Source organism: Oncorhynchus mykiss, chromosome 9 (assembly GCF_013265735.2).
Source record: "Oncorhynchus mykiss isolate Arlee chromosome 9, USDA_OmykA_1.1, whole genome shotgun sequence".
Classification (NCBI taxonomy): Eukaryota; Metazoa; Chordata; class Actinopteri; order Salmoniformes; family Salmonidae; genus Oncorhynchus; species Oncorhynchus mykiss.
In genome coordinates, this window is record NC_048573.1 from 40,028,673 (window position 1) to 40,048,223 (window position 19,551).

The 19,551-nt window shown below is 44.7% G+C and overlaps 1 protein-coding gene across 2 annotated transcripts in view; it reads left to right on the top strand.

The window, feature by feature from the left end:
- Positions 1-17,881, top strand: part of LOC110532055 (guanine nucleotide-binding protein G(s) subunit alpha) — a 33,458-nt gene extending 15,577 nt beyond the window's left edge. Inside the window, exons 6-12 of one of the 2 annotated variants that reach the window (XM_021615654.2) lie at positions 1,164-1,218; positions 11,588-11,661; positions 11,841-11,899; positions 12,170-12,290; positions 16,089-16,219; positions 16,374-16,459; positions 16,716-17,881. In XM_021615654.2, the coding sequence (XP_021471329.1) occupies positions 1,164-1,218; positions 11,588-11,661; positions 11,841-11,899; positions 12,170-12,290; positions 16,089-16,219; positions 16,374-16,459; positions 16,716-16,862 (673 nt within the window). In that variant the 3' untranslated portion in view covers positions 16,863-17,881. The remainder of the gene's footprint in view (positions 1-1,163; positions 1,219-11,587; positions 11,662-11,840; positions 11,900-12,169; positions 12,291-16,088; positions 16,220-16,373; positions 16,460-16,715) is intronic. The other variant, XM_021615655.2, reaches the window with a different exon arrangement.
- Positions 17,882-19,551: the final 1,670 nt, after the last annotated feature.

Genomic DNA, 19,551 nt, shown 5'->3' on the forward strand with positions numbered 1-19,551 from the left:
TGTTAACGTATGCATTGGAATGGGACATTTGTTTCAAAGTCGGTATGACCACAGGACTGGAACCATTGCCGTTCCTATAATCTGTGAGTGTCTCTACAAATGTATGCTAGTGTTTCTCTCCACCCCCCCTGGTTCCTGACCTGGACCAACACTGGTCCCTAGGATGTTAACTGGCTGCTCAGTTAGCTGACACTGATTTTAATCAGCTTTCAAGTTAACTAACGGACAACAATATGTCATGTACATGTAGTTAAATAATTCTACATATATTCCTAATTTACTCTTTCTGCAAGTGCTGGATTTTCACCCACAGCGGCGAAATCCACCATTCACTGTGATCCTACCTCCAACACAGATGTCCACAGACTAACCCATCTTTCTCAGTATAGTGCCATTTTGCTATTTCCTTTTACAAATACATCCCTCCATTTTACTGTGATGTCTTACGAGGGTCCTGAACCTCCCTATTTCTAACATTTTATACTGATATTGCCCTAAAATAAATACTTTATCCAAGAATATAATAATGATATTTCCCATTGACTGGTCACGGTTTTTCAGATCCCCTAACAGTACAGATTTCAAATCCATCTGAATCCTGATATTATAACATAACAACCATTCCTGGACCTGAGTCCAAAAGCGAGCCACCGATGAGTAATACCAGAAAAGATGCTCTATTGATTCTGTTTCCTCGTGGCACAAGGCTAACTTTTCAATGCCCCATATATTGAGCATTCTTTTTGTAGCCAATATTTTATGTAATAGCTTAAATTAAAACGAATGGATTCATGGGTGAGTTTTATTTATCAGATAATAAACCAGATGCCAAGGTATTGGGACATCAAAAACCTGTTCCCAAGCGACTTTAATTTTACATACAGCATTGCTGTCTCAACTCTTACTTCGCAAGTCCTAGTTTTTATCTAAAATGGCCTCCAAAGAGGAAGGTGTGATGGCTTACTGCAGGTTAGTCTCTCTTTAGCACAAAGATAGTTGGAGAAACACAGGTCTATATAATGCTATTGAGCTCAGTGGTTTCTACCTGTCCCCACACAGAATAGCTTCCCGTAAGGCTCACTCACTGCCCCTGCTAACTGTTGATGGGAATTCCGCCATTTTGTCCTGTTCATCCTTCTGAATCTCTGTTTTTTTCTTCTCAGCTTTCTAGACAAGATTGATATTGTGAAGCAGAGTGACTACACTCCCACTGATCAGGTGAGTTTCCGTGGTCTCAATGCCGCCATTACCAGAGACCCTGGGATACATCTCAAATCAAACTTTATTTGTCAAATGTGCCGAATACAATCGGTGTAGACCTTACCGTGAAATGCTTACTTACAAGCCCTTAACCAACAATGCAGTTCAAGAAATAGTTAAGAAAATATTTACTAAATAAACGAAAGTAAAAAAAATTAAAAGTAACACAATAAAAAAAAATAACGAGGCTATATACAGGGGGTACCGGTACCGAGTCAATGTGCAGGGGTACAGGTTATATGAGGCAATTTGTAGGTAGGGGTAAAGTGACTATGCCTAGATAATAAACAGCGAGTAGCAGCAGTGTAAAAACAAAGGGAGGGGGTGTCAATGTAAATAGTCCGGTGGCCATTTGATTAATTGTTTAGCAGTCTTATGGCTTGGGGGTAGAAGCTGTTAAGGAGCCTTTTGGACTTAGACTTGGCACTCCGGTACAGCTTGCCATGCGGTAGCAGAGAGAACAGTATGACTTGGGTTACTGGAGTTGTTGACAATTTTTTTTCGCCTTCTTCTGACACCGTCTAGTATATAGGTCCTGGATGGCAGGAAGCTTGGTCCCAGTGATGTACTGGGCCGTATGCACTACCCTCTGTAGCTCCTTACGGTCGGATGCCGAGCAGTTGCCATACCGGTCAGGGTGCTCTCGATGGTGCAGCTGTAGAACTTTTTGATCTGGGGACCCATGCCAAATCTTCTCAGTCTCCTGAGGGGGAAAAGGTGTTGTCATGCCCTCCTCATGACTGTCTTGGTGTGTTTGGACCATAATAGTTTGTTGGTGGACACCAAGGAACTTAAAACTCTCGACCCACTCCACTACAGCCCTGTCGATGTTTACGGGGGCCTGTTCGGCCCGCCTTTTCCTGTAGTCAACGAACAGCTCCTTTGTCTTGCTCACATTGAGGGAGAGGTTGTTGTCCTAGCACAACACTGCCAGGTCTCTGACCACCTCCCTAGAGAATTTCTCATCGTTGTCATGGTGATCAGGCCTACCACTGTTGTGTCGTCATCAAACTTAAGGATGGTGTTAGTCGTGCTTGGCCACGCAGTCGTGGGTGAACAGAGTACAGGAGGGGACAAAAAATGTTTTTAATTTTTTATTTCTCCTTTATTTAACCAGGTAGGCTAGTTGAGAACAAGTTCTCATTTGCAACTGCGACCTGGCCAAGAAAGCATAGCAATTCGACACATACAACAACACAGAGTTACACATGGAATAAACAAAACATAGTCAATAATACAGTAGAACAAAAGAAAACAAAAAGTCTATGTACAATGAGTGCAAATGACGTAAGATACGGGAGTTAAGGCAATAAATAGGCCATGGTGGTGAAGTAATTACAGTATAGCAATTAAACACTGGAATGGTAGATGTGCAGAAGATGAATGTGTAAGTAGAGATACTTGGGTGGAAAGGAGCAAGATAAATAAATACAGTATGGGGATGAGGTAGGTAGATAGATGGGCTGTTTACAGGTGGGCTATGTACTGGTGTAGTGATCTGTGAGCTGCTCTGACAGCTGGTGCTTAAAGCTAGTGAGGGAGATATGAGTCTCCAGCTTCAGAGATTTTTGCAGTTCGTTCCAGTCATTGGCAGCAGAGAACTGGAAGGAAAGACGACCAAAGGAAGAATTGGCTTTGGGGGTGACCAGTGAGATATACCTGCTGGAGCGCGTGCTACGAGTGGGTGCTGTTGTGACCAGTGAGCTGAGATAAGGCGGGGCTTTACCTAGCAGAGACTTGTTGATAACCTGTATCAACCTGTGGGTTTGGCGACGAGTATGAAGCGAGGGTCAGCCAATAAGAGTGTACAGGTCGCAGCGGTGGGTAGTGTATGGGACTTTGGTGACAAAACGGATGGCACTGTGATAGACTGCATCCAGTTTGTTGAGTAGAGTGTTGGAGGCTATTTTATAGATGACATCACTGAAGTCGAGGATCGGTAGGATGGTCAGTTTTACGAGGGTATGTTTGGCAGCATGAGTGAAGGATGCTTTGTTGCGATATAGGAAGCCAATTCTAGATTTAATTTGATTGGAGATGCTTAATGTGAGTCTGGAAGGAGAGTTTACAGTCTAACCAGACACCTAGATATTTGTTCTTGTCCACGTATTCTAAGTCAGAGCCGTCCAGAGTAGTGATGCTGGACGGGCGAGCAGGTGCGGGCAGTGATCGGTTGAATAGCATGCATTTAGTTTTACTTGCGTTTTAAGAGCAGTTGGAGGCCACGGAAGGAGAGTTGTATGGCATTGAAGCTCGTCTGGAGGTTAGTTAAGTGTCCAAAGAAGGGCCAGAAGTATACAGAATGGTGTCGTCTGCGTAGAGGTGTACCAGAGTCACCAGCAGCAAGAGCAACATCATTGATGTATACAGAGAAGAGAGTCGGCACGAGGATTGAACCCTGTGGCACCCCCATAGAGACTGCCATAGGTCTGGACAACAGGCCCTCCGATTTGACACACTGAAATCTAGAATCTGAGAAGTAGTTGGTAAACCAGGCAGGGCAATTGAGAAACCAAGGCTGTCGAGTCTGCCGATGAGGATGTGGTGATTGACAGAGTCGAAAGCCTTGGCCAGGTCGATGAATACGGCTGCACAGTCTCTTATCGATGGCGGTTATGATGTCGTTTAGGACCTTGAGCGTGACTGAGGTGCACCCATGATCAGCTCTGAAACCAGATTGCATAGTGGAGAAGGTACGGTGGGATTCGAAATGGTCGGTTATCTGTTAACTTGGCCTTCGAAGACTTTAGAAAGACATGGTAGGATAGATATACAGTGCCTTGCGAAATTATTCGGCCCCCTTGAACTTTGCGACCTTTTGCCACATTTCAGGTTTCAAACATAAAGATATAAAACTATATTTTTTTGTGAAGAATCAACAAGTGGGACACAATCATGAAGTGGAACGACATTTATTGGATATTTCAAACTTTTTTAACAAATCAAAAACTGAAAAATTGGGCGTGCAAAATTATTCAGCCCCTTTACTTTCAGTGCAGCAAACTCTCTCCAGAAGTTCAGTGAGGATCTCTGAATGATCCAATGTTGACCTAAATGACTAATGATGTTAAATACAATCCACCTGTGTGTAATCAAGTCTCAGTATAAATGCACCTGCACTGTGATAGTCTCAGAGGTCCGTTAAAAGCGCAGAGAGCATCATGAAGAACAAGGAACACACCAGGCAGGTCCGAGATACTGTTGTGAAGAAGTTTTAAAGCCGGATTTGGATACAAAAAGATTTCCCAAGCTTTAAACATCCCAAGGAGCACTGTGCAAGCGATAATATTGAAATGGAAGGAGTATCAGACCACTGCAAATCTACCAAGACCTGGCCGTCCCTCTAAACTTTCAGCTCATACAAGGAGAAGACTGATCAGAGATGCAGCCAAGAGGCCCATGATCACTCTGGATGAACTGCAGAGATCTACAGCTGAGGTGGGAGACTCTGTCCATAGGACAACAATCAGTCGTATATTGCACAAATCTGGCCTTTATGGAAGAGTGGCAAGAAGAAAGCCATTTCTTAAAGATATCCATAAAAAGTGTCGTTTAAAGTTTGCCACAAGCCACCTGGGAGACACACCAAACATGTGGAAGAAGGTGCTCTGGTCAGATGAAACCAAAATGGAACTTTTTGGCAACAATGCAAAACGTTATGTTTGGTGTAAAAGCAACACAGCTGAACACACCATCCCCACTGTCAAACATGGTGGTGGCAGCATCATGGTTTGGGCCTGCTTTTCTTCAGCAGGGACAGGGAAGATGGTTAAAATTGATGGGAAGATGGATGGAGCCAAATACAGGACCATTCTGGAAGAAAACCTGATGGAGTCTGCAAAAGACCTGAGACTGGGACGGAGATTTGTCTTCCAACAAGACAATGATCCAAAACATAAAGCAAAATCTACAATGGAATGGTTCAAAAATAAACATATCCAGGTGTTAGAATGGCCAAGTCAAAGTCCAGACCTGAATCCAATCGAGAATCTGTGGAAAGAACTGAAAACTGCTGTTCACAAATGCTCTCCATCCAACCTCACTGAGCTCGAGCTGTTTTGCAAGGAGGAATGGGAAAAAATGTCAGTCTCTCGATGTGCAAAACTGATAGAGACATACCCCAAGCGACTTACAGCTGTAATCGCAGCAAAAGGCGGCGCTACAAAGTATTAACTTAAGGGGGCTGAATAATTTTGCACGCCCAATTTTTCAGTTTTTGATTTGTTAAAAAAGTTTGAAATATCCAATAAATGTCGTTCCACTTCATGATTGTGTCCCACTTGTTGTTGATTCTTCACAAAAAAATACAGTTCTATATCTTTATGTTTGAAGCCTGAAATGTGGCAAAAGGTCGCAAAGTTCAAGGGGGCCGAATACTTTCGCAAGGCACTGTAGACCCAAACTGCTACAGACCTAGAGTGTCACCCCCTTTGAAGAGGGGGATGACCGCGGCAGCTATCCAATCTTTGGGAATCTCAGACGATACGAAAGAGGTTGAACAGGCTAGTAATAGGGGTTGCAACAATTTGGGCAGATTGTCTAGCCTGGCTGATTTGTAGGGGTCCAGATTTTGCAGCTCTTTCAGAACATTAGCTATCTGAATTTGGGTAAAGGAGAAATGGTGGGGGCTTTGGCGGGTTGCTGTGTAGGATCACGGGCAGTTGACCGGGGTAGGGGTAGCCAGGTGGAAAGCATGGCCAGCCATAGAGAAATGCTTATTGAAATTCTCAATTATAGTGGATTTATCAGTGGTGACAGTGTTTCCTAGCCTCAGAGCAGTGAGCAGCTGGGAGGAGATGCTCTTATTCTCCATGGACTTTAGTGTCCCAGAACTTTTTTGAGTTAGTACTACAGGATGCAAATTTCTGTTTGAAGAAGCTAGCCTTAGAAAAGCTAACTTCCCTGAAAAGTTGCGTATCACGGGGGCTATTCGATGCTAATGCAGAACGCCACAGAAGGTTTTTTGTGCTGGTCAAGGGCAGACAGGTCTGGAGTGAACTAAGGACTATATCTATTCCTAGTTCTACATTTTTTAACGGGGCATGCTTATTTAAGATGGTGTGGAAGGCACTTAAAGAATAGCCAGGCATCATCTACTGACGGGATCAGGTCAATGTCATTCCAGGATACCCCGGCCAGGTCAATTAGAAAGGCCTGCTCGCTGAAGTGTTTTAGGGAGCGTTTGTCAGTGATGAGGGGTGGTCATTTGGTCGCAGACCCATTACGGATGCAGGCGATGAGGCAGTGATCGCTGAGATCTTGATTGAAAACAGCAGAGGTGTATTTGGAGGGCGAGTTAGCTAGGATGACATCTATGAGGGTGCCTGTGTTTACGGATTTGGAGTTGTACCTGGTAGGTTCATTGATCATTTGTGTGAGATTTGAGGGCATCAAGCTTGGATTGTAGGATGGCCGGGGTGTTAAGCATGTCCCAGTTTAGGTCACCTAGTAGCACGAGCTCAGAAGATGGATGGGGGGCAATCAATTCACATATGGTATCGAGGGCACAGCCTGGGGCAGAGGGAGGTCTATAGCAAGCGGCAACAGTGAGACTTGTTTCTGAAAAGGTGAATTTTTAGAAGTAGAAGCTCAAATTGTTTGGGTACAGACTTGGATAGTAATACAGAACTCTATAGGCTATCTTTGCAGTAGATTGCAACACCGCCCCCTTTGGCAGTTCTATCTTGGCGGAAAATGTTAGTTAGCGATGGAGGTTTCAGGGTTTTTGGTGGTTTTCCTAAGCCAGGATTCAGACACGGCTAAGACATCCGGGTTGGCAGAGTGTTCGAAAGCAGTGACTAAAACAAACTTAGGGAGTAGGCTTCTAATGTTAACATGCATAAAACCAAGGCTTTTACGGTTACAGAAGTCAACAAATGTGAGCACCTGGGGAGTGGGAGTGGAGCTAGGCACTGCAGGACCTGGATTAACCTCTACATCACCAGAGGAACAGAGGAGAAGTAGGATAAGGGTACGGCTAAATGCTATACGAACTGGCCATTTAGCACGTTCGGAACAGAGCGTAAAAGGAGCAGGTTTCTGGGCACGATAGCATATATTCAAGGCATAGTGTACAGACAAAGGTAAGGTAGGATGTGAGTACATTGGCGGTAAACCTAGGCATTGAGTAATGATGAGAGAGATATAGTCTCTAGAGACGTTTAAACCAGGTGATGTCATCGCATATGTAGGAGGTGGGACAACATGGTTGGTTAAGGCATATTGAGCAGGGCTAGAGGCTCTACAGTGAAATAAGACAGTAATCACTAACCAGGACAGTAATGGATGAGGCATATTGATATTAGAGAGAGGCATGCGTAGCCAAGGGAACATATGGGTCCAGTGAGTGGTTGGGCTGACTGGGACCACAGCTATTCTGACAGTTAGCAGGGCCTGAGGGGCCTGTTGGAATCCTCGGGCAGATTATGTCAGTATTCCAGTCGTAGAGGATCGGCGGGGTTCATTGCCCCGTACCGGCAGTAGAAGGGGTCCGAAAATTGTAGCCCAGGAGTGGACTTCGGTGGTAGCACAGGAGCCCTGGCCGGGCTAGCTTCAGGCTAACTCAGCACCCACCTCTGAAGGGCCCCAGTGTTGAGGATCAGCAGGGCAGATGTGTTTTTGCCTTCCCTTACCAACTGGGGGTGGCCCGTCAGGAAGTCCAGGATCCAGTTGCAGAGGGAGGTGTTTAGTCCCAGGGTCCTTAGCTTAATGATGAGCTTTGTGGGCACTATGGTGTTAGACGTTGAGCTGTAGTCAATGAACAGCATTCTCATATAGGTCTTCTTTTTGTCCAGGTGGGAAAGGGCAGTGTGGAGTGTGATTTGAGATCTGTTGGGGCGGTATGTGAATTGGCGTCTAGGGTTTCCGGGAGGATGGTGTTAATGTGAGCCATGACCAGCCTTTCAAAGCACTCCATGTCTACTGACGTACAGTGCCTTGCGAAAGTATTCGGCCCCCTTGAACTCTGCGACCTTTTGCCACATTTCAGGCTTCAAACATAAAGATATAAAACTGTATTTTTTTGTGAAGAATCAACAACAAGTGGGACACAATCATGAAGTGGAACGACATTTATTGGATATTTCAAACTTTTTTAACAAATCAAAAACTGAAAAATTGGGCGTGCAAAATTATTCAGCCCCCTTAAGTTAATACTTTGTAGCGCCACCTTTTGCTGCGATTACAGCTGTAAGTCGCTTGGGGTATGTCTCTATCAGTTTTGCACATCGAGAGACTGACATTTTTTCCCATTCCTCCTTGCAAAACAGCTCGAGCTCAGTGAGGTTGGATGGAGAGCATTTGTGAACAGCAGTTTTCAGTTCTTTCCACAGATTCTCGATTGGATTCAGGTCTGGACTTTGACTTGGCCATTCTAACACCTGGATATGTTTATTTTTGAACCATTCCATTGTAGATTTTGCTTTATGTTTTGGATCATTGTCTTGTTGGAAGACAAATCTCCGTCCCAGTCTCAGGTCTTTTGCAGACTCCATCAGGTTTTCTTCCAGAATGGTCCTGTATTTGGCTCCATCCATCTTCCCATCAATTTTAACCATCTTCCCTGTCCCTGCTGAAGAAAAGCAGGCCCAAACCATGATGCTGCCACCACCATGTTTGACAGTGGGGATGGTGTGTTCATTGTGATGAGCTGTGTTGCTTTTACGCCAAACATAACGTTTTGCATTGTTGCCAAAAAGTTCCATTTTGGTTTCATCTGACCAGAGCACCTTCTTCCACATGTTTGGTGTGTCTCCCAGGTGGCTTTTGGCAAACTTTAAACAACACTTCTTATGGATATCTTTAAGAAATGGCTTTCTTCTTGCCACTCTTCCATAAAGGCCAGATTTGTGCAATATACGACTGATTGTTGTCCTGTGAACAGAGTCTCCCACCTCAGCTGTAGATCTCTGCAGTTCATCCAGAGTGATCATGGGCCTCTTGGCTGCATCTCTGATCAGTCTTCTCCTTGTATGAGCTGAAAGTTTAGAGGGACGGCCAGGTCTTGGTAGATTTGCAGTGGTCTGATACATTTCAATATTATCGCTTGCACAGTGCTCCTTGGGATGTTTAAAGCTTGGGAAATCTTTTTGTATCCAAATCCGGCTTTAAACTTCTTCACAACAGTATCTCGGACCTGCCTGGTGTGTTCCTTGTTCTTCATGATGCTCTCTGCGCTTTTAACGGACCTCTGAGACTATCACAGTGCAGGTGCATTTATACGGAGACTTGATTACACACAGGTGGATTGTATTTATCATCATTAGTCATTTAGGTCAACATTGGATCATTCAGAGATCCTCACTGAACTTCTGGAGAGAGTTTGCTGCACTGAAAGTAAAGGGGCTGAATAATTTTGCATGCCCAATTTTTCAGTTTTTGATTTGTTAAAAAAGTTTGAAATATCCAATAAATGTCGTTCCACTTCATGATTGTGTCCCACTTGTTGTTGATTCTTCACAAAAAAATACAGTTTTATATCTTTATGTTTGAAGCCTGAAATGTGGCAAAAGGTCGCAAAGTTCAAGGGGGCCGAATACTTTCGCAAGGCACTGTAAGTGCTATGGGGCGGTAGTCATTTAGGCAGGTTACCTTCACTTTCTTGGGCACAGGGACTATGGTAGTCTGCCAGTATTACAGACTCGGTCAGGGAGAGGTTGAAAATGTCAGTGAAGACACTTGCCAATTGGTCCGCGCATGCTTTGAGTACACGTCCTGGTAATCCGTTTGGCCCTGTAGCCTTGTGAATGTTGACCTGTTTAAAGGTCTTGCTCATATCGGCTACAGAGAGTGTGATCACACAGTCGTCCGGAACAGCTGGTGCTCTCATGCATGCTTCAGTGTTGCTTGCCTAGAAGCGAGCAGAAAAGGCTGGTCTGGTAGGCTCGCGTCAGTGGACAGCTCGTGGCTGTGTTTGCAGACCCTGCCACATCCGACGAGCGTCATAGCCGGTGTAGTAGGATTACATTTTTGTCCTGTATTGACGCTTTGCTGGTTCATCTGAGGCTAGAGCGAGATTTCTTATAAGCGTCCGGATTAGTGTCCCGCAGATGTTGCCTGTAATCCATGGCTTCTGGTTGGAATATGTATGTACGGTCACTGTGGGGACTGTGAATATGTATGTCGATGCAATTATTGATGAAGCAAGTGACTCCTCAATGCCATTAGATGAACCCCGGAACATAGTCCAGTCTGTGCTAGCAAAACAGTCCTGTAGCGTAGCATCCGTGTCATCTGACCACTTCCGTATTGAGCGAGTCAATAAGTACTTCCTCCAGGAATCAGGAGGATAGAATTATGGTCAGATTTGCCAAATGAAGAGGGAGTGAGAGCATTGTATGTGTCTCTGTGTGGAGTAACGGTGGTTTAGAGGGATTTGTTTTACATATTTTTTCTCTCTCTCTCTCTCTGGTGTCACATGGTAGAAATGAGGATAAACGGGTTTAAGTTTGCCTGCATTAAAGTCCCCGGCCACTAGGAGTGCCGCTTCTGGATGAGCATTTTCTTGTTAGCTCGTTGAGTGCGGTCTTCGTGCCAGCATCGGTTTGTTGTGGTAAATGGACGGCTATGAGTAATATAGATGAGAACTCTCTTGGTAGATTGTGTGAACAACAGCTTATCATGAGCAATACCTTGAGACTTCTTTGATATTAGACATCGCGCACCGGCAGTTATTGACAAATAGACACACACCCCCGCCCTTCATCACACCAGACGTAGCTGCTCTGTCCTGCCGATGCACGGAAAACCCAGACACCTCTATATTATCCGTATCATCGTTCCGCCACGACTCAGTGAAACATAAGATATTAGTTTTTAATGTCTCGTTGGTAGGATAGTCTTGATCGTAGATCACCCAGTTTTTTTCTCCCCCCAATGATTGCACGTTGGCCAATAGTATGCATGGTAGTGGCAGTTTACCCACTCGCCGACGAATTCTCACAATTTTGGCCTGGTATCGGGAAAGCAGTATGTCCTTAAAGTATGACTCATTAAATAACACAATTTCGTCCCGTTTTGAGGTGAGTAATCGCTGTTCTGTCCAGAATCTATTTTCTGTCATAAGAGACAGCAACATTATATACAAAATAAGTTAAAACAATGCGAAAAAAAAAATAGCACAGTTGGTTAGGAGCCTGTAGAAATGACAGCCATCCCCTACGGCACCATTATAAGTACACCCTATTCCCTGTATAGTGCACTACTTTTGGCCAGAGACCTCAATTGGAGAGAGATGCCTACTGTACTCCATCATCAACTTTTCAGAATATTGATATTGATAAATATAAAGCAGATGAATGACTCCAGTCTTTCTTTTGTCATCTCTCAGGACCTACTGAGATGCCGAGTGCTCACCTCTGGGATCTTTGAAACCAGATTTCAGGTGGACAAAGTAAATTTCCAGTGAGTATAACCCAGGGTTATCGTCGCATTCGGTTATTAGTACAATACTCAAAGAGAAATCTCCAACCCGGCCCTGCAGACGTTTACGAGTCCATACAGTGCAGCGAACATGTGATTCATCACTACGCCACAAGGTGGTAGTGTGTGGCATTTGTCTCACTTTGCCATTTCTTCAACAGCATGTTTGATGTTGGTGGGCAAAGGGATGAACGTCGGAAATGGATCCAGTGCTTTAATGGTAACATTTGTTTTTCCATTTGATCTGGCCAACCCAATAGAGTAACTCACAATTTGGATTTAATTTATAGATCATTTTTAGTCTAGAAGGGTCTTAGTCTGTATTCTCGTTCCTCTAAAGGTTTCCCGTATTTTCCTACCATCGCTTTTCTGCTATGACTGTGTGTTTCGATCTTAGGCTTAAACCTGAAGTGCCTTTTGACTGTGTCATTGATTGCCGTTTACAAAACCAGCTTGCCTGTGCCCTTCCTCCCTCTGTCTTCCCCACTAGATGTAACAGCCATTATTTTCGTGGTGGCCAGTAGCAGCTACAACATGGTGATCCGGGAGGACAATCAGACCAACCGTTTACAGGAGGCTCTCAATCTATTCAAGAACATTTGGAACAACAGGTGACGCACAAATGCACGCACACACCAGTGGCGGTCGGTGCCGTTCGCTAGTGCTTCTTTTTTTTCTATGAAAGCATATTGGATGACTGTCATTCATATTCCATTCACCCAGCTCAGGTTTAGGCTACTACATGATTTTCCCCTATACCCATCATGAGGTTGCTACAACCTAGCATACAAAATGAAAGTTTATAGCGTAGGTGCACAGGTTGAGAGAAAAATCGGAGTAATCAGGGTGGTCAGACAGTGAGTAATTTGGGGGTTAATCATTAGTCCACTTAAACAAGAGCTTCTGTTGGACAAATTCAGGTAGGTCCCTCCTAGGACTGTGGCGGTCATGAGATTTTGAAAGCCGGGTTATTGTCATGCAAAAGAATGCCAGTAATTGACTGTTAGTGAGCGTAAACACGTTTTGGGTTCTGGAAGAGCGAAAAAGTAGGGAACTTGTCTGTTGTTCTCGCATCTACACGCTCTCCTCTCACCTTTACCCTTCGCTTGTTGATGTTTTTCTATTTCAGCTTTACAATCATTTTAATGATCTTCTGATTTCATCTCTTCAGTTTGTATTGGAAAGAGAAGGGTTAGTAGTGAAGTGGCGCAGCGGTCCTAAGGCACTGCATCTCGGTGCAAGAGGCATCACTACAGTCCTTGGTTCAAATCCAGTCTGTATCACATCCGGCTGTGATTGGGAGTCTCATAGGGTGGCGTACAATTGGTCCAGCGTCGTCCGGGTTTGGCCGGGGTAGGCCGTCATTGTAAATATCAATTTGTTCTTAACTGACTTGCCTAGTTAAATAAAGGTTACCTTTAAAATAATAAATCAATTAAAAAAGGATCAAATCAAGCTCCATAACGCATCGCCATCGCACACATTTTGTAACAATGTGGAGTGCTCCACATTGACATGATTGGTTGACGGTAGGTGGGGGCGGTACGTTCTGTATAAACACAAAGCCCCGACGTCTGTGGAGTCTGCATGATCGCAGTAAATGCCACTTCAGATATCGGATTGACCATGCAGAGCCTTTTACACTAGTAACGTTAGCTAGCTTGTGTTGTAGTAGTGAGACGATGTTGTTGCTAATTTGTTAGCATCCTCTTTCAAGATAAACTGAAATAAGTTTGAAAGGTAATGTTATTTTGGAGTTTGATGCAATGTATTGGAAGATTTTTGGTTCCTCTGAAGACCTAGGTCCTATAGTCACGGTTCTCCACTGTATTAATGTTATAGTCGACAAACTAGAACTAAGGCGTTTGTACACATGGATTGGATTGAGTATACTATCACACAGTACAGTGTACAGCAAGCAGTTTAGTAGTCACAACGGTTAGTAAAAAGGTTAGTAAAAACGACAGCTTACCTTGACTTGAAGGAGTTACAGTGTTGGATAGTCTTAGCCAGCTAGCTAACATAAATACAGTGGGGAGAACAAGTATTTGATACACTGCCGATTTTGCAGGTTTTCCTACTTACAAAGCATGTAGAGGTCTGTAATTTTTGTCATTGGTACACTTCAACTGTGAGAGACGGAATCTAAAACAAAAATCCAGAAAATCACATGATTTTTAAGTAATTAATTTGCATTTTATTGCATGACATAAGTATTTGATACATCAGAAAAGCAGAACTTAATATTTGGTACAGAAACCTTTGTTTGCAATTACAGAGATCATATGTTTCCTCTAGTTCTTGACCAGGTTTGCACACACTGCAGCAGGGATTTTGGTCCACTCCTCCATACAGACCTTCTCCAGATCCTTCAGGTTTTTGGGGCTATCGCTGGGCAAAACAGACTTTCAGCTCCCTCCAACGATTTTCTATTTGGTTCAGGTCTGGAGACTGACTAGGCCACTCCAGGACCTTGAGATGCTTCTTACGGAGCAACTCCTTAGTTGCCCTGGCTGTGTGTTTCGGGTCGTTGTCATGCTGCAAGACCCAGCCACGACCCATCTTCAATGCTCTTACTGAGGAAAGGAGGTTGTTGGCCAAGATCTCGCGATACATGGCCCCATCCATCCTCCCCTCAATACGGTGCAGTTGTCCTGTCCCCTTTGCAGAAAAGCATCCCCAAAGAATGGTGTTTCCACCTCCATGCTTCACGGTTGGGATGGTGTTCTTGGGGTTGTACTCATCCTTCTTCCTCCAAACACGGCGAGTGGAGTTTAGACCAAAAAGCTATTTTTTTTATCTCATCCGACCACATGACCTTCTCCCATTCCTCCTCTGGATCGTCCAGATGGTCATTGGCAAACTTAAGATGGGCCTGGACATGCGCTGGCTTGAGCAGGGGGACCTTGCGTGCGCTGCAGGATGGCGTAGTGTGTTACTAATGGTTTTCTTTGAGACTATGGTCCCAGCTCTCTTCAGGTCATTAACCAGGTCCTGCCGTGTAGTTCTGTGCTGATCCCTCACCTTCCTTATGATCATTGATGCCCCACGAGGTGAGATCTTGCATGGAGCCCCAGACCAAGGGTGATTGACCGTCATCTTGAACTTCTTCCATTTTCTAATAATTGCGCCAACAGTTGTTGTCTTCTCACCAAGCTGCTTGCCTATTGTCCTGTAGCCCATCCCAGCCTTGTGCAGGTCTACAATTTTACCGCTGATGTCCTTACACAGCTCTCTGGTCTTGGCCATTGTGGAGAGGTTGGAGTCTGTTTGTTTGAGTGTGTGGACAGGTGTCTTTTATACAGGTAATGAGTGGAGAACAGGAGGGCTTCTTAAAGAAAAACTAACAGGTCTGTGAGAGCTGGAATTCTTACTGGTTGGTAAGTGATCAAATACTTATGTCATGCAATAAAATGCAAATTAATTACTTAAAAATCATACAATGTGATTTTCTGGATTTTTGTTTTAGATTTGTCTCTCACAGTTGAAGTGTACCTATGATAAAAATTACAGACCTCTACATGCTTTGTAAGTAGGAAACACTGCCAATTTTGCAGGTTATCAAATACTTGTTCTCCCCACTGTAGCATTCCTCTCCGAGTCAGGTTGCTAGGCCAAATTAGATGCATTTTCTAACTAAAAGAAAGGTAAACTAAGAAGAAAAGAACATACAAAGCAATATAGCTAGCTAGCTCTCTCTGCTGCTTCTCCTTAATTTGACAAATTAATTTGTTCAAAACTGTACAATTGTCTGAGTCAACGACTCACCGCACTTTATGCACTGCAGTCTTAGCTAGCTGCAGCTTATGCTTTCAGTAGTAGATTTATTTTCTGATCCTTTGATTGGGTGGACAGCATGTCAGTTCATACTGCAGCTGATAGAGCTCTGATAGGTTGAAGTACGTCCCCCGAAGTTGTCATAATTACTGTTTAAGTCTATGGAAGGGGTGAGAACCATGAACCTCCTAGGTTTTGTATTGAAGTTAATGTACCCAGAGGAGGACAGAAAATAGCTGTCCTCCGGCTACACGATGGTGCTACCCTAGAGGGTGCTGTTGAGGATAATGTAGACATTCATTGCAAAACAGTGTTTTAATCAGTTATTTGGTGATGTGATTATATTTTAGTATAGTTTTATCTAAAAAAAAAAAATATTTTTTACGTTTCCCTTCTTACTTATGAAATTTACTGAGTAGGATGGTCCTCCCCTTCCTCCTCTGAGGAGCCTCCACTGACACACACAGAGAAACGTGCACAACCCATGACACCCACTATCCACGAACATGAAGATTCATTCTATTCCTCTGTTCTATTAAAATGCTCTCATTAATCTAATTTGCTCGCTCTAATGGACCACTGACTGCTTTCTGTGTATTTACCCAGCATCTCTTGTGTGTTTGTCTCTTTAGGTGGCTGCGGACCATTTCTGTCATCCTATTCCTCAACAAACAGGACCTGCTAGCGGAGAAGGTGTTGGCTGGGAAATCAAAAATCGAAGAGTATTTCCCAGAGTTTGCACGCTACACCACACCGGATGATGGTGAGACACACACAGAGACTGCTTCTGATTTTAGCCACAGTAGGTGGCTCCTGAATGTTCTTTCCTGTGGCTGATAAGTAATCGCCATAGCAAACTGTGGCACTGACAATGTGTGATGGTGTACCAGAATCCAATCATAACACTCATCATTCAGTCTCTCACGCTTCTATAGCAACACCGGAAGCAGGGGAGGATCCGCGTGTCACGAGGGCAAAGTACTTCATACGAGATGAGTTCCTGGTAAGTGCAGACATTCCGATGTCTCCCCTGCTAATGTTACGTGGAATCTTATGGTATTGATTACAAAATAGTATCTAATCGCAACAAAAGATGACAAATGAGATGACTTTCTCTTACTCGTATTGAATAAGTTAGCAGGAAGGCTAACGTGCAGTAAGTGTTAGATTTGTTATTGAGTCAAGGGGATGATGTCCTGAATGGTGGTAGTGCAAATTTGTCTCATTGTGTTTCACTGTGATTTTTTTTTCTTCTTCAGAGGATCAGCACAGCCAGCGGAGATGGCAGGCACTATTGTTACCCCCATTTTACCTGCGCCGTCGACACGGAAAACATCCGCCGGGTCTTCAACGACTGTCGGGACATCATTCAGCGGATGCACCTTCGGCAGTACGAGCTCTTGTGATGGGAGGGGACTGCAACACAGACTCGGAACCCCGACCTCCGGTCCCTCCCTGACCCCCACTCCCGATTCCCTGAAACCCACCCCTGTCGCCCTGACTCTGTGTGCTCTTGGGGACTCCTGAAGTCAAACTAGACATGAGAGCTACAGCGCAACATGGAAATTGCTATTGAAATACTGCAAAACACAGAATACATCCAAGCCAGATCAGCTGAACTCCACAGCATTTTAGCACTGTGCTCAAGACTTGAACCCATTTCACCACACACACACACACGGGCGCGAGTACGCACACTGACATGGCACCGGGCTGTCTTTCTTTCACAACCTCCGTTCATATTTTGACACACACACAGACACACTCTTAGGCACACTTAATCTCAGTTTACCCATAACTGCTTGCATACAGAAAAATAACCCCACACGCTTTTACTCGACTGCATGGTCACTGGTCCTGAACTGAGCAAGTCCTGAGTCTTAGCTGCTTGCTGGCTGCAGCCACAGATTGACTGGCTCAGTGTTTTCAATGAATCACAGCCAAGATACCTACCAGGAGCAATTTCAATGACGGACAATGAACCAGAGAAGCATCATGGTGAGCGGGGTTTGGGGGAAGGGAATATTTATGTGAATATGGTGGAGCTTGGACACCATGACACCCACAGGATTGTCACATGACTTTGCCTTGTCGGTACAGCAGCGGAAGGAGAAAGGCCAACGTTCACAGAACTCAACGGAGTGCAAAGCCCATATACAGTACAGTACCATATAAGTTAAGAGAAGTCTGATCAGCCCCGTTTCTGTCTCCACGATTTGTTTTGTCTGTGTAGACTGTTGTGCCATTGTGCCCTGTGCGCTCTCTCACACACACACTCTCTCTCTCGCCTCTTTCACTCCTCCCTATCCTCTCTTAACTTCACCACATACCATGCACTGTTACTTTACTGGCAATGCTCTTTGTTATGTTTTTAAAGAAAAAATATCCTGAAATTAAAAAAAGAGGAAGATAACGATAAATGGGACACTAATCTTTACTCATATGGTCACCCCCCCCCCCCCCCTCCTTGGTTTCCTCCATTTCCCTTATCCCCACTCTCTCCTACCCTACCCCTCTCCCCCAGCCCTCTCCCCCAGCCCTCTCCCCCAGCCCTCTCCCCCAGCCCTCTCCCCCAGCCCTCTTCCCCAGCCCTCTTCCCCAGCCCTCTCCCCCAGCCCTCTCTCCCCCAGCCCTCTCTCCCCCAGCCCTCTCTCCCCCAGCCCTCTCTCCCCCAGCCCTCTCTCCCCCAGCCCTCTCTCCCCCAGCCCTCTCTCCCCCAGAGCCCTCTCTCCCCCAGAGCCCTCTCTCCCCCAGCCCTCTCTCCCCCAGCCCTCTCTCCCCCAGCCCTCTCTCCCCCAGCCCTCTCTCCCCCAGCCCTCTCTCCCCCAGCCCTCTCTCCCCCAGCCCTCTCTCCCCCAGCCCTCTCTCCCCCAGCCCTCTCTCCCCCAGCCCTCTCTCCCCCAGCCCTCTCTCCCCCAGCCCTCTCTCCCCCAGCCCTCTCTCCCCCAGCCCTCTCTCCCCCAGCCCTCTCTCCTACCCCTCTCTCCTACCCTACCCCTCTCTCCTACCCTACCCCTCTCTCCTACCCTACCCCTCTCTCCTACCCTACCCCTCTCTCCTACCCCTCCCTCCTACCCTACCCCTCCCTCCTCCTTCCCAGGCTCTTTGTATCTCTTTAATTTACTGCTGAACTATTATTCTTGTACAGACTGTAAAATGTATTATTTTGTACAACTTTATTGAAAAATGACTAAGAAGATCCCTGTGCCTTGATCACGACTGTACGTGTATAACGAGCTAAAGTGGGTGTTATACTGCGCTGTATGGATTGGCCAGTTGCCCCCCCCCCCCCCTCTCTCTCTCCAGGGAAGGGGAACAACCATTCGTAGCTTTGGATTTTTAATTTCCCTCCCCTATCTCCCCTTTATGATTTAAATGTCTATTTTTGGATCCATATACCAAAAAATATATAAATATATGAAATGTCTATGGATTTAAAAAAGTATTTTATTAGTATCAAAGAACCGTGACACATTTTTTTTAGTGTGCCTATTGCTGTAACTTAAATTCTTTTCGTTTAGGTTTTGTTCAGGTTTTGTTTCATTAGCGAACAACATGAAGGGTGAGTTTATTTACCTTTTTTTTTTCTTTTTTTTTTTATAGCTTAAAGGTAAAAGGTAATGACAAATATCCAAATGCAAAACATTTGCTTGTTTCTACATTTATTTTTTTTCTTTTGCTAAAGATAACAAACAATTGTATTGTTTTGGGGTCCTTCCTAGTGTTGCACAACAGACGGACTGTACAGTATTACACTTTCACTTCAGTGCCCTAGTTTTCATTTACTGTGTACATCAAAAATGAGTCTCTACTTTCAGAAGAGGAGCTCTGCGAAATAAAGGTTTTTGGTGCAGACAGCCACAGGCCCGTCCTTACACACAACCACAAGGACAAACCTACACCAGATACACCCGTGACATTTCATTCATCCATCGTTAGCCAGATCTCGTTATGTCCACTGTATTTACTTAGACAGCTCTTTTAACTCCTCGCTGTTACTTCACTGCTTTTCAAAGAGAACATTATACTGCATCTATCACATGCATCACGACTCTATTCAATTCTGTCTTTGTTTCCCATCCAAGGCGATAGAAC